At 40.4% G+C, this 15,474-nt stretch overlaps 1 protein-coding gene across 1 annotated transcript in view; it reads right to left on the bottom strand.

The window, feature by feature from the left end:
* Positions 1-2,487: 2,487 nt before the first annotated feature.
* The window catches only part of LOC137091607 (V-type proton ATPase subunit C 1-A-like), a 31,207-nt gene continuing 18,220 nt past the window's right edge, over positions 2,488-15,474 (bottom strand). Inside the window, exons 3-12 of the mRNA XM_067456208.1 lie at positions 15,045-15,130; positions 12,394-12,488; positions 12,200-12,291; positions 9,020-9,118; positions 8,867-8,935; positions 8,510-8,602; positions 8,050-8,137; positions 6,892-6,989; positions 6,679-6,808; positions 2,488-2,583 (exon numbers count right to left, since the gene is read on the bottom strand). Of these exons, the coding sequence (XP_067312309.1) occupies positions 2,488-2,583; positions 6,679-6,808; positions 6,892-6,989; positions 8,050-8,137; positions 8,510-8,602; positions 8,867-8,935; positions 9,020-9,118; positions 12,200-12,291; positions 12,394-12,488; positions 15,045-15,130 (946 nt within the window). The remainder of the gene's footprint in view (positions 2,584-6,678; positions 6,809-6,891; positions 6,990-8,049; positions 8,138-8,509; positions 8,603-8,866; positions 8,936-9,019; positions 9,119-12,199; positions 12,292-12,393; positions 12,489-15,044; positions 15,131-15,474) is intronic.

The following is a 15,474-nucleotide window of genomic DNA, read 5'->3' as shown; positions in this document are numbered from 1 at the left end:
GGCGCGCTTCTCCTCACACAAATTTTGTCAAACCCCAACCACTAAATAGCCAAAGTCGGCGACCTATACGGGAATGGTGTGCTATATCTCTGCTAAGGGATCGGGGGTACGGGGTCCGCCCCAGGGGTGCAGAAGTACCCCAAAAGTGTCATTGACAATTGATGGGGCGAAACTTTGACCCCTCGTAGCTCCGAGCGAGGATCTCAAACACACACATATATTACACGAAATTTGAAGGGGCTGATAGGATCTCTCAGCACACACATCTCAAAGGGGTGTAAGTTGTACCCCTGGGGTGCTAGAGCTCCCCAAAAATCGAAAAATTGCCCCATAGACTTAACATGGGGAGGGTTGCCCCATGAAACGCATGCAACGCATGCGTTTCTCCTACTATGGTAAATCCCATAGGGATTTTGTATTGAGCATAGCTCTGTTTCACAGACTCACAGACACAAGGGGGTGGGCCCAATCTACTCAGACAACCAATCACTATCTCAGGATCATGATGATGTTATTAAGCCACGCCCTAGCAACCGTTTAGAGCTCCCTAACAACCGATCCCATTGACTTCCTTTGAAAAAGATCAAAGATATATCTCTGGATAGGAGTGTCATAGAAACATGGGGGTGGGTTTGATTGACTCAGGGCATCAACAGCCAATCACAAATCACCTTCATCACTTCCTAGCCACGCCCTAGCAACCACTATTAAGCACCTTAGCAACCCAAATCCACAGTGTATATCTGAACATCTGAACATCATAGAGACACGGGGGTTGGTTTATATCATTCATACTGGCAAGGGGATTTTGGGAAATCATTATGGGATGCTGCCAAGCCACTCCATAGCAACCAAACAGAGTACCCTAGCAACTGTTTAGCAAGACCTATATCTCTGCATTAGTACATCATAGAGACACGGGGGTTGGTATATATCATTCATACTGGCAAGGGGATTTTGGGGAATCATTATGGGATGGTGCCAAGCCACTCCATAGCAACCAAACAGAGTACCCTAGCAACTGTTTAGATCTCTGCATTAGAAAATCATAGAGACATGGGGGTTGGTTTATATCATTCATACTGGCAAGGTGATTTTGCAGTCTCTTGCAATAACCGGGCCCCGAGTTTTGCCACGGCAAGCACCACTCACAATTTCTTCAGGAATTGTACTTTCTAGTATTGTTAATACTATTCACTTTTTCAAAACTTTGGCACGCTACTCCTCCGGCACCGTTTGTCACAGACCCACGGATGAGGTGTCAAATCGACCGACTTATCGAGGAGAGGTGTGCTATGTCTTTTCTAAGCGATCGGATGAACGATCTCCGTTTTGGCGGGAAAAAAATCCTCCCGGAAAAGTCCCATAGACTTAACATTGGCAGTACTGTGTGAGATCATAGATTCGGATCAGAAGGTCGTAGAGACTTGAGGGTGGGCTCTTTTGACTCGGCCTATCAAGTAGACAATCAGTAGTGACATCACAACTTCATAGACACTCCCTAGCAACTATTTAAACCACCCTAGCAACCGTATTTCAACATTAATAAGCCATATCTCAGCACTAGACCATTGTACACATACAGAGTTGGGCTCTTTTGACTCAGACTGACAACTACTCTATAAATATCACCTCTTAAACTGTATGGCCACACCATAGCAACCAATTAGACCACCCTAGCAACCATACAGACACATTAAGAAGCCATATCTCAGCCCCACAACATCGTACAGACATGTTGCTTGGCTTTTTTGCATCACAAATGCCACAGGGCCCCGAGTTTTGCCACGGCAAGCACCACTCACAATTTCTTCAGGAATTGTACTTTCTAGTTATTAATAAAACTGTGGCAAGCAGTGAGGCTGAGGGGCCGTGAGAGCTGTGCACCGCACCGGCCTCGTGTCTCACGGAGGAGCTTGGTCCCATAAAAGGAGGAGCGATGGCAGTGAAGGATGACAGAGGACCAGGCCTGGATTTCATGGTGTATTTTTTTTACATTGTATTATGTGTGCGCGGCAGCCGTCTGTGAGGGACTGCCTGAATTTTACTTTCAGTTTGTTTGTTTATTTGAAGTTTTTTTTAATGTTCGGCTGTTCCTGCCTCCTTCTTCCCTGAACAAAGAACTCAGTTACAAAAACGTAACATTTTTTGCCAATTTCTAGAAATTGCCAACACAAAAGCAATCATTTTGATCGCAAAAGAATAAGCAAAAAATATTGCGAAATCCCTGTGGGACTATAGTTTGCCTCTTTTACACACATACACACACACACCAATCATAAGCATGATAGGATAACATTGGACCTTGCAGTTGTTTGAAGGTTCCTTAAATTAATTTCAAAACTTCATAGTCATAAAAAGTACACACTCAGTAACCATGTATTTAATCTGTTTGTAAAGGCTTATTTTAATATGCAAAATGAAAAAAACAGAAACATGAGTACTAGATAACTTCAAAAATTCCTGAGTTCATTCCATGATTTAGCACTAACTTGGATCCACCAAATGAATTTTGATAGGATAACAAATGTAGGTGTAATATTCCTGCTGTCCGGTGCTTCCATCTGGGAGTTCAAGCCCCACCTAAGAAGAGTGACAGCAAAACCAATACAACAAGAACAGATCATGATTCATCTTTAACGTCTTTGTTTCATTACACACTAGCTGTGTTCCCTATAGAAGTTCTAAATGAAACTGCAATAACACATTTGCGAATAAGTTTCCATAGAAGAAGAAAATTCTAGAGAAGTAAATCTTAAATCTGGTTAACTGGCATGTAATCTTGCATTTGGACAGCTGATGTTTTTTGAACACAATTATGTGAGAGTTCTATGAGGTAATAATAGCAATCCATTTAAAGGGATAGTTTTAAAATGAACCCATAAAAATTAAAATTAGCCCATGATTTACTCACCCTCAAGTCATCCTAGGTGTATATGAAAATTTTCTTTCAGATAAATACAATCAGAGCTATATTAAAAATGTCCTTGCTAATCCAAGCATTATAATGGCAGTGAATTTATAACATTAACGTGGAACCACTGGAGTCACATGAACTATTTTAACAATGCGGTTACTAACTTTCTGTACCTTGAAAAGTTTTCATTAAATTGCTGTCTATGCAGGGTCAGAGAACTTTTACATTTCATCAAAAATATCTTTATGTGTGTTCTGAAGATGAATGAAGGTCTTATGGGTTTGGAATGATGTGAGGGTGAGTAAATGATGACAGGATTGCCATTTCAATTTTCATTAGTGAACCATCCCGTTAAGAATTTATGCACATATTGACGCTTTCTTGACATTTTTTATGCAATATCCTAAAAATCACAAACAAATCTTTGGTGCAATGATCACCAGTAAAAGTGCCCTTGATAGCCACCAGAGGGGCCCTACCCTAGACTATTGACATTAAATCAAGGACTACATTTCCCATAACTCACTGTAGTCTCATCATCCATGATTGTCTTCAGCTGGTTGTCATTACCTTGTTAGTCCCTGCCAATATAAGCTTGGTTTATTTTGTCATTCATTGCAAAGTCTTGTATGTGTCCGTACTGTATTTCTGAGCCTTGTATCCTTGTTGCATGTGTCTTGGTTTTTATATTTTACATGTTCCCTGAATTTATCTGTTTGCCAGTGTCTTGGACTCTGTCATTGTCAGGACTGGACTATGATTTTGGATTAATCTTTCAATAAACTGCTTTTGGATCCTCAACCTGTGGATCCTCAACCTGTGTCTCAGAGCAGTACTTGACACTTGGTTGGAAACAGCTAACAGTTCAATACATTTTTCATACCAAAACAACTGAAATTTCAGTCTGTTCTTCACATAAATATAATGTATGGATTGTACAAATGCACTGTAAAAAGTAGTAAATGAATAAAGGTGATTTGACTTGACTTATTGAGAAGGGTGTCATTGTGTCATTTGTAAATGCTTGAACACTTTAGTTCCCTTACGTTCAGTCACTCTGAGTTTTGCCAGTGACTGAGAAAATGGGGGTTTCGCTTAAAAGCTTCGAGTTCTTACAAAATGCAGAATCTGCATAGCGTAATTCTGTCCCACTGAGTGAGTATAAAGTAAGGACGCTAGCAATCTTGCATTATGTTTCTGCTTTTGAGCAAAGAGTATCGCTTCACTCCTGCAAGCCTAAAAATCGGAGTTCTCTTCAGTTCTTCGAGTCGAGCGGTTCACCAGACTGGGACGGGTGCATTCCAGTGATTCCACATTGCCTGATCTGCAACAGCTGTGTGTGTGTTTCCCTGGGCGCTTCAACACTCTGCTGAAAGTTCCTCTCACAAAAGAGTTTGCGAGTGACATGCCTTTTTAAAGATGTCTCACCCGTGCACTTCTGGGTGAGGTCGATCTCTGTTGCCGTCTGATGGGCACAATCACGGCTTGCCGTGTTTGGGCTTGCAGCACGCTTAAGCAGCATTTGTGGATAAGTCATGTTCTCACTGCGGGAACATGACTATCACAATGTTGCGGTCTAGACTCAATGACCTTTATATGGAGGTAGAGTCCGCTCTGCCATACTTCACGAGAGCCAATGTCAATGTGTCAGCACGCCCTGCCCCCAATAACGTTCTTTTCCAAGGTACATGAGGAGGTTACACAATCCTAGAAGTCCCCATTGTCTTCCTGTGATTGTTCTGCGATCTCCTCTGACTTCTCTACCCCTGACGGGACCTCTGGCTAAAGGATACTCTGGGGTCCCCCATTGAAGGCACTTTTGCGATGCAACTGTGTCCGCAGAGTGCTTCAACATGGCGCTCAACATGGTGATCCTAAGCATCCCTCCAAAGACTGTAGGTTTTCGTCTACCTTGGTGGCGAAGACCTACAGAGCTGCGGGGCAGGGGCAAAGACCCATCCTTCAGGTCTACCAGGCCAGGATTCTTAAGGACATGCACAAGTGTGGAGCTGGCCTAGGGCTCAAGGATGGGCTGCATGCCGCCCCTGACCTTACCCTCTGAGTGACAAAGGTGGCTGCACACTCCCTAGGTCAGGTGATGTCCACAGTTGGGGTCCAGGAGAGATACCTGTGGCTTAATCTGGCTGATAGGAAAGAGTCTGAGCAGTCTTCTCAGTTCCTCGGTTCCTCAACGTTCCCATATCCCAGGCTGGCCTTTTCAGCTTTGGGGTCGAGGACTTTGCCTTCCTTGCCTACATCCTTCCCTCGTCTCCTCTGTTAGGACGCAGCAGATGACTGTGCCCCCACACCAGGACTCTTCACCTCCCATGTCTGGGCCCGTCACGCAACTTCACTGCCCCACTCAGGGTACTTCTGATATACACATACTAGTCTGGTCAGACAACATGGCCACAGTAGCATACATCAACCAACAAGGTGGTCTACGCTCCCCCTGTACGTCACAACTCACTCACCATATCATATGGAGTCAGAAGCATCTGAGGTCGCTTTGAGCCATTTATGTCCCAGAAGAACTGAATCATGCAGCCAATGAGCTCCTAATGGTTTCAGTAACTTCCTGTGGAGTGGAGACGTTCGGCGACGCACAGGTAGATCTGGTGTTCTTCTTGCTAAAAAGACCTTAGAAAATGCCCAATCGGGTCCGTGCTCTCTTTCTTCCAAGAAGGGTTGAAATGAAGGCTGTCTCCATCCACACTGAAGGTTTACGTGGGTGCTATCTCTATGCACAATGACCTTGTGGAGTCAAAAACGGTGGGTCAGTACGACCTGGTCATCCGGTTCCTGAGGGAGGCTAGCAGACTAAATCCTCTTCACTCTCCTCTCATACCCTCTTGGGACCTCTCAGTGGTCTTAGATGCCATGCAGAGAGCTCTCGTTGAGCCTTTGTGATTAGTGGAGCTTAAGTTCCTGTCTATGAAGACAGCGTTTCTGGTCGCTTTGGCCTCCATCAAGAGGTTTGGGGATCTGCAGGTTTTTTCGCTTGACAGAGCATGCCTGGAATTAGGGCCGAATAACCCTCACATGATCCTGAGACCCAAGCCTGGATATGTGTCCTGCACTGTAGTACACTGTAGTCCAGAACTCCAGTACTCTGTACTCTGTCCCGTACTTTGTAGACAGAACGCAATGTTTCAGGTCCTCAGACCAGGTCTTTGTCTGTTATGGTGAGAAGCTGAAGGGAAAGGCTCTCTCCAAGCAAAGGTTGTCTCATTGGATAGTGAACACCATTGTCTTGGCTTACCAGATTCAGGGTTGCCCATGCCCTCTAAGGGTGAGGGCACACTCCATCCGGAGTATGGCCTCCTCCTGGGCATTAGCGCATGGCACCTCGTGAGCAGGCATTGTGTTGCATATTTCCATGTGGGATCTGCTTCCCAATGTACCTTGGTATTCCTGTGTTAAGTCTAGTCCTTCTGTCATACTAGTCTCACGACATGAAGCTAAGACTTGCGCAGGGCACTGCAAGACAGCCAAGGTGGCGTTGTTAGAGTGAACCCCTATTTCGTCAGTCACTGATGTCACTTATGTCCCTCTGCCACTTCCGCTGTACCGCTGGAACAGCCGGGAGTTCAGTCTTGGCTCTTCAGCAGGTAACATAATACAAGATTGTAGTACGTAACAATCACAATTACAATTGCAAATATTGCCTCATATTCATTTTTGGGTGAACTAATCTTTTAATTGTGTGTGGCTGTGAAAATAGGAATTTATGTACAGGACGAGATAAAAAAAAACCTTACATCTGGTTTACCGGTCAGAGCCGCTGGGTCGAGGTGTTTGAATAAAGAGTTGAGTTGCTGCCTAAGCTGCTTCATACTCTTCTTACTGGGCTGTAGCAAAACAGCCTGGAAACTGACCGGCAGACCATACCTAATCAACAGCAGAGCAACTGTAATGTGTCTGTTGATCTGTTTATATTTTTGATGTATTGCTTATTCAAGATGTCCTTTTACCTGAGAACTGACTCAACAAATGTCCGAAGGACCTTGACATGAATCCAGGCCACAAAGATCTCACTGAAGTTCACCTTCAGCCAACAGACAAATGTTCCCTGTTGGGACAAATAAGCACCCTGTTATTGTTGTATTGATTCTTGAGACATGGGATACAACTTTTACCTGCCATTTATTTTGAAAATAATTGCAACATTTCATTAGTTTTTTCGCTTCTTTATCTGTATTTTATCAAATTAAATCTCTCACTATCCCAAAACCACCTATCCTCATATCAATGTCTGATGTAGATTAAAAAATATAAATTACACTTCAGAGAAGAAAAAAATATATGTATGTAGTTTACTGCTATTTTACTATTCCCTGTTTTTTTTCAAGCAATGTCAGATATGGAAATACATTAAAACAATTAAAAATCAAGAAATATCAAATTTAGCCTTCACCCTGAAGGTCCTTTTTTATATTATATCTGCTATTGGTTTAACTGTAGTGCCTATTAATAGCACCAGAAAAAACAACTGCTTAAAAATTGCTTATTTATATTTGTCAACGTAATTTTGTCAACAATGTAAGATTTTATGTCCTGACAAATCCATATGTGGAGCTGATGAATCATCACAACCTGTGTAGTGTCACTAGTGCTGTGAAAAATACTTACACAAGTGAACAGGTGAACAATTTTAAGATATTAATCAAAATCATTGATGCAGTGGTCAGTTCAGTGGTCTGTTTTTTCTTAATAATAATTAGCGCTTAAAGTTGAACTTTCTTGTTTTTTTATGGACATTTTTTTTAATCATATCATGCACATCATTTATTTAATTCATGTGCAACAAAATCTTGAATCAAAGTAACTTCCCCTCCCTTTTTCAGCTACCGCTCTTCTCTTTTCTGACATGTTTACTGGCAACCTGTCACTCTCATGAGCAAACCGGTCATCCATCCGATCAATTCCCTTGGACAAAATCAAGCCCCTCCCTACATTTGTTCTTGGTCAGGAAGCCATTTCACTCAAAAATAAGGGTCACAATAGGGAAGAAAAGACTATCACAACTGAATCATGTCAATTTTAATCAAATAAAAAAACTATTAAATACAGACGGTTTTGTGTTTATACTAAGAAAAGGATTAGGCTCTCAGTAATTATGATTTACTTACATACAGTTCCTTCTTATCCACAGCGAGACGGCCCATCTCCAGCTTTTGCTTCTCTGCCTCATCTGGGTTGTATTCCCTTACTGTAAACCTGTTGGCCAACACAGGAACAATAAGGGCCAGATTTACTAAACAGGGAAAATTACCGTGAGAGGGCAATACCAAAAATAACCCTGTCCACACCTTTTCACTGCGTGTCTTAAGTTAATCCTGGCAGTAAGCTGTTAGTAAATCTGTCCCGAAGGACACTGTAAAATAAAGTGTTACCTTTAAACTATAATACACTTTCATTAAATTGCAATTACCTGCAGGTAAGGGCCCGGAAATACAGCATTCAGTTTTCTTTCTTTTTTTCTTCTTTTTTAAGGTATGTTATTACTGTAATAAGCACTCTTTTGTAAAGTATGCTATATTGTGCTTCTTTTCACATGGGAGTGTAGTAATGCTTTGACAGTATGCTTACTTGTGATTTTTGGCATTGGCTTTGAATTCACTGATGACACACTTGAACAGTGTTACTGTGAAAATCCCTGCATCTGCGTCCTCAACCAACTTCCTGTCAAAACAACAGGGTTACCCATTTTGAGCAATGAATTTCCATGACATTTTAATAACCTTTTCTATCATTCATGATTGCTAGATAAAGAATAAAAAATAAAAATAAAACTTGTATAGAGCTTACTGGGACAGATCTAAATATGTCATAAACCAATCATTGTAATTAACATATTTAAACAATTAAACTGTATATTTTCAGGTTTTCCATGACCATGGGAACCCTGAAAAACAAAATTCTTCACAAACATGCATGAGGACCAACCGGCTGGAACGAGGAACCACAAACTTTGACATCGACTCATATGTCTTCTCCCATTGTTTATATGCTGTCCTATAGAGATACATATACAAATACATTCAGAAAAAGTCTTGATGTGTAGTATGTCAGCTATTTGTTCTCAGAGTTCACACTGACCTGGGCACCACAACTAGCAGTGTTGTGAGGTACTCTGAATTCAAAACCAAGTCCTCCTTCTTCACAATATTGGTCAATGCACGGGTCTGCAAGCTTCCCCTGATTGGGTACAGTAGTAGTGATGGTTTTTAAAATTTTGTTGAATCTCACATAAACATGTCTAGATCACATTTAAAAACTAAAAACCTTTTTACATTTTACATTTTGGAGGGAAATTGTACAGAACCTTAAAAAGAACATGGGGGTGGACAAAATAGAAGAATAGGAAAAATGATAAGTACATTTCTTTGCATTATCTGTTTTTTATTCCCCTGAGAAATTTTACATTTTGTGAGTGATGCAGTAAATACCGTCGTGAACAGGTATCAGGAGGCTAAATGTCAGTCGGCAGCGTTTAAGAAGCCAATCCCTCACCATGTCCAGGAGCTGAAAGCCTCCACTAGCCGTGCTCGACCAGGGCTCAGCTCCAGGAAGGAGTTTGGCTTCTCAAGCTCGCCATCGCAAAAAAAGGGGGACAGGGAGGTTCGCTCAATTTCTGCTGCCCAAAGGCGAGATCCGATTTGAGGGAGGTGATGCCTAATACTAGTTTTTCCTATAATTTTTACGGTGATGACTTTTCATTTCAACTAGATGACCCACAGTTAGCAGCATCTCTGCATGGATGAAAGAACATCACCTAAAGCTCAACCTAGCAAAGATGGAGTTTCTCATCTTGCCTGCCACTCCAACTGTACTGCACAGTTTTTACCACCCAACTAGGTTCAATAATTGATGACAAGCTGACCTTTAAAGACCACAGTTCAAGGACAACATCATGTGCCAGATTTTCTTCAGGCTTTCAAGGGGAAAGACCCTTTCTACTTTTCTACTTTTCATGCCACCTTTGGTGATTCAGGAGATGGAGGCGTCTGATGGGTCATTCGCCCCATCTTTGCTCATGAGTAAATCCTCCCTTTGGTTAGTTCAGGCAGTCCCTACCAGTTCACTACTTAAGGGCCCAATGTCTATCAGAGGGTCCTGAACACTGTAAGAAAATGTTACAGGATTCAGTTTGCTTCTCGTCCACCCCTTTTTCTAGGGTTTGATAGCAACAAAGGTTTGCCAGATAGGAGATGGAAAATTTATCAAATGAAGAAAGGGGCCATAGAATAAGTAGCCCTCCCAGTAAGAGAGAGAAGCAGTGCCCAAAAAGGATGGGGGGCTGCATTCAGTTTTAGATCTAAGGAGACTGAGCCATACTCTTCGGACATACAGGTTCAAGATGAAGTTGAAGTTCAAATTCATATTGTCATAGATCCAATTCGAAGATTGGTTTGCGACGATAAATTAAAGGGATGCTTACTTCCACATTAAACGGTAAGTTCAAACACAAAGCAAAGAGAGTCTGCTTTTAGCTATTAAGCCAGCCGCGGTTGGAACCAGCTTCCTGAACAGATCAGATGTGCTCCAACAGTAGCCACATTCAAATCCAGACTCAAAACACATCTGTTTAGCTGTGCATTTACTGAATGAGCACTGAGCCACTGTACGTCCGACTGATTCCACCTTATCTTATCTATGCATCATCTTTTTATAACTGTTTTAGTTCACCTTTGTTCTTATCCTTGGTTATTGTTATTTTATCTATATCATCATTGTATTATTTTTAATTCTCTTTACAACTGTATATTTCTATTTATTATACATCTATTGATTATTATTGGTTGGGGCTGTCTGACTGGAAGAGATTGGAAAAGGAGGGCAGTGTGCTTCGCTTCATTCTGCTTGTTAATGATAAAGTGGTAGCAGACAGTGTAAAGAAGCGGACTCAAGAAAGGGGAGGCCCTGCGGGGTAAAGGTAACGTCCCCTACAGGAGCCCGTCTTGGACCGACTTGTAAGTTCCAGGAGACATTGCGAACTTGCTCCATCTCAGATAGGGGTACACAAATTTAAAATCAGGCAGAAATGGATCTATTTATCCCCTTTTTATTTTTATTTTATTCTCTTTACAACTGTTTTAATTATCCTGGTTTCTATTGTTTATTTTTTCACGTTATCACTATTTTAATTCATTTCTATGTAAAGCACTTTGAATTGCGATTGTGTATGAAATGTGCTGTATAAATAAACTTGCCTTGCCTTGCGTAATGTGATCACTGACAGTATCTCTCATTGGATTACCCTCTCCTATGAGGCATGTGGAATGGCTTCGCCTCTTGGGGTCAGGGACCACCCCACTAAGAGTGTAGTTCCTGTGGTGCACCTTTACAGGATGTTTGTGCTACGGCAGGCTGGTCCTCTCCTCACACATTCATCAGGTTCTACAGGTTGCGTGCAGATTCAACCCCAGGATCATTAGTCCTTAAGGGTTGACCTAAGTCCAGTCTGTGCTTCACAGTCATCCATGCTTATATACAACCTTGTGGGCAGTCTCTATTAACTTGGGCATGGCAACGTTGGTATTGAAGTTCCCATATTGTCAATGCAATGACGCAGCGTTGAAGTTCCACTTCGAAGGGGAACGTCTCAGGTTACGTATGTAACTGGGATCCCTGAGAAGGGAGCGAGATGCTGGGTTGCATTGCCATGCCTCAGTTAGACAATTACTATTTGATGACACCTACATTTGGATTTATTGACTCGCTATGCTATGTCACGACCAGTGTTGGGAAAGTTACTTTTAAAAGTAACGCATTACCATATTCCGACCGTTACTCCCTAAAAACTAACTAATTGCATAACTTAATTACTTTTTTTTTGTAAATGTTTTAATGTGTTACATTAATTTTGCATTGCTTTTCATCATCTAAGCTGGGCTTTCTTTGTTAGTTTTTGAAATAAAAATAATAATAATAATAGGCAAACGTAAAGGCCCTTTCATACCAAAAGTGAAATTTATAAATCTTTCGGCTCACACATAAGCAGTCAGTCATTTGGCAAATGTAAAGGCCCTTTCACATCAAAAGTGAAATGAATAAGCCTCTGAGGTTTTTTGAGCGGAAGTATTCCCACTACAATGCAACATATGTAATCCGAGACATATTCCTCCAATATCAGTTTGTAAATTTTCTCCACCCCCATGTCCTTTTAGGCGCTTAGTTTAAATTAACTGAACTAATCATAACAACAACAAAAAAGAAATAGACTTTACAATGGAAATTGTGATTATAAAATGCCCTATTTCTAGATATGACACTCACTCAGTTTTCCGCTCAAAGTTTTGAATGCTGGCTTTCAGGTGACTGTAAGCAGCCCTGCGTGATTTCAACTCAGAGTCCACCTGAGAAACTTGCTAACACATACACAACCACCCACACAGACACACATTTATATGATGGGACATAAATATAGAAACAGTTGTTACTGTTTAAAATGCTTTATATAAGGTGATTACTTTGGAGATGATTTCAGTGAGGGTCTTTAAAGGCTGTGCAGTGGAGTATTTGGCTCTGTCCCACTGAAATCTGGTCACATATGTTGCCAAGTCCACTGAAACACCAAGAAACACTGAATCAAAAGCAGTAAACCACAAAACATATTAAACATATATTCTTGGTTAAATTAATTTCAAACGAATGCCTGTTTTCCACTACACACTCAAGCAAATCTGCAATATAGTTACAACAACAGGCAGACAAAGTTATTTTTGACTTACTATACCGATTATGTCCTTTAATAATTTTTGTGGAATAACATTTATACACAGCTGGTGATTAATCTACCCAGTGTAGCAATAATCCATGAAGTGTAGCTGTGAACTGCTTAAATCATCAGGATTCAGTCAGATTTACTGAACTGTTATTAATAAATATGCTCTGCTTTCTCTTGTGCACTTGTAGTGTACCTCTCAAATCTCCTCTCAAATATGTTTTCTTGTAAATAATATAATATTTTTTAAATAAAAAAGGCTTACATTGACTTAAAGAGAGTGCACTTTCATGTTTCTTAACACACTTGAGTACAGTTTTAAAAGTGCGTTATGTAATAAATTAAAAGTCAAATTAAAAGTTTACATCAAAGTAGATTTAAAATCATATTGTTTTAATAATACTTTGTCACACTTTAGAGTCAGTGTTTCACTTTTTTTGATGTGTTGACTAACATACTAAAACACATGTAACATTTGATTTTAATTTGAACTGTAATGTTATTAGATATTTAATTTCAATGGTGACTGTCTTGTGCTCTGGTGAGAATATTAACAAACACTGGAGAACATTTTTTATTTTATTTTAGTTTAATCAAATGATTTGTCCAATGTTTTTCAAATGAAAAAATAATAATAAAATCTCAATTTTACTTTATTACAAAGTGCACTTTTTATAAGTGTACTTAAGTGTGTTAAAGGTGTTATGAACTGGCTATTTAAAAAAAATTATACTGTTGTCTGATGTCAACAAAGGACGTTTGTGTGTTTTTTACATCATCATAACTAATAATAGGCTATTTTCTACACTGGTTTTGAGTCCCTCTCCTGAACGCTGGGTTCTGATGGGCGTGCCGCACTGGAGACTTGGAAGTAAATGCCCACGGCTAGGATTGGATAAGATTTGCATATTTAATGAGCTTAAGCTCTCCTGTCAATTCACATTAAGGATTGTTTTGAAAGCGACAACCGGAATGATTCTCTCGATCACAGGGCTCGTAAACGTCTTTATCAAAGAAACACAATGACTTATTTCTCATTCACCCGTGATGGGTTGGAATATTATTTTTGTATTACTTGGCCCGCCCGGTTGGTGGATATCAGGTGGATATAAGCGCAAACTTTGCGCGCACGCACACACACACGTGTGCACGCCCTTTAAATGTCAAGTCAAGAGAGTGAACAGTGCAGATCACGAAAGGAATATTATTTCACTATTTGAGATTCACCGGCCTGCCGGTGGGCTAACGTTTTGGTAGCCTGTCTGGTAAACACGTTTTACTTACATAAGTGTGTTGCACCATTCCTGTCGGATCCAATATAGAAGGCACAGCGTTGTGTTTTAATCTCAATATGTCTGCAAATCCAGCATCTGAGACTTGTTAACAAGCGTTTTCGCCGTGAAATGAAGCGAACACGCGTATAATGTCTTCACGTGAGCTGGAACTTCATTCAAAATAAAGTTCAACCACACATTCCTAATATTAGGATCCAAAGGAAGCTTATGCAGCGACTGTGTTCTTCCACAACCAGGAATAGTGCAATATCTTGCTATCTTCTTGGCATGTTTATTGCTGCTGGCTAGCATGATGCTAACAGCTTCATGAGTCGGTGGGCGGGGCTACTGAACTACACATGCTTATTATTCTGTAGAGGCGTGTTTCACCACGCGATGACGTCAAGGTGTGGCATATTCTGAGATTGATCGTTTTCTGGGCCTATTGTCTATAAAAGCTTTTCTTTGACTAACAAGGAAGTTTCCATGACCTTTTATATATCAAAAGCTCAAGGGAAAGTTGATTTCTCAATTCATCACCCCTTTAAGAAACAGTCATGGGACAGTCTTAAAACTATACTTTTATGACTACAAGGGCACATTCAATATAATTAATTAAACTTATTTTTCACAAGGGTTGAAATATATAATCATAACTTTACACAGACAAGGATGGTATTTACGAATATTAAGTATATAATATTAGCTCAAGTTTAAACTCGCAAATGTAAGCATACCTTGTACGGTCTGGAAGTACGATTTCAATGGTGATTGAAGACCTTTCTGGTTAGTCTTGTGCTCTGGTGAGAATATAATAAAACTCTGTAAAAATCAACTCAACTCAAAAAAGCCCATGCAAAAAAAAAAAAAAAAAAAAAAAACACAATATAATCATTTGAGGGGTTTTGTTGTTTTTGTTTTGTACAGTGAAGTGTATATATATATAATATTGCAAGGCAAGAGAAACACTTCCATTAGGCCATGGTTATGTAATATGCAACTTGATCTACAGGTGAACATGGCCTGACTCAGAGGGGGTGGCCTTGTGCTAATGAGCTCTTCTCTGCTTTCTTATGGAACAGGTTTAGCCATTACAGAGCCCGTGTTCACCGCATTCACTCACCTCCATTGGTCAGCATGCTCTCCAGGAGTTTTCCACTGAACTCTTCCATCACCTCACCCAAACACTGAGACGTCTGACGCATCACACTGTGTATCACCAGAGGAATTAGGAGTGAATTGTTGGTTGCACTTTGTAATATGAGTTTTGCAGCATTTATAAAATAAAATAAAAAACAATAATTTATAAACTGTTGTGAAAAATAAGTGTGCTTAATTGTACTGAAAGTGCACATGGTGTACTTCAGATCTTAAAAGGATATTTTTTAACAGAACTTTCTTATAATATACATAAAATAAAAGGCCCCTTAAGTGTTTGTTCATAACGGTTACATGTTGAGTTTGCTTTTGTCATGTTTATTGTTTGCATTTCTGTTTGATTTCAGTGTGTTCGTGGTTGTGTTTCCTCTGTGTTATTCTCCAGTGTAATGTTT

The sequence above is a fragment of the Pseudorasbora parva genome, chromosome 10 (genome assembly GCF_024679245.1).
Source record: "Pseudorasbora parva isolate DD20220531a chromosome 10, ASM2467924v1, whole genome shotgun sequence".
Classification (NCBI taxonomy): domain Eukaryota; kingdom Metazoa; phylum Chordata; class Actinopteri; order Cypriniformes; family Gobionidae; genus Pseudorasbora; species Pseudorasbora parva.
The sequence above is the reverse complement of the archived record's forward strand: the minus strand, read 5'-3'. Positions and strand labels throughout refer to the sequence as shown.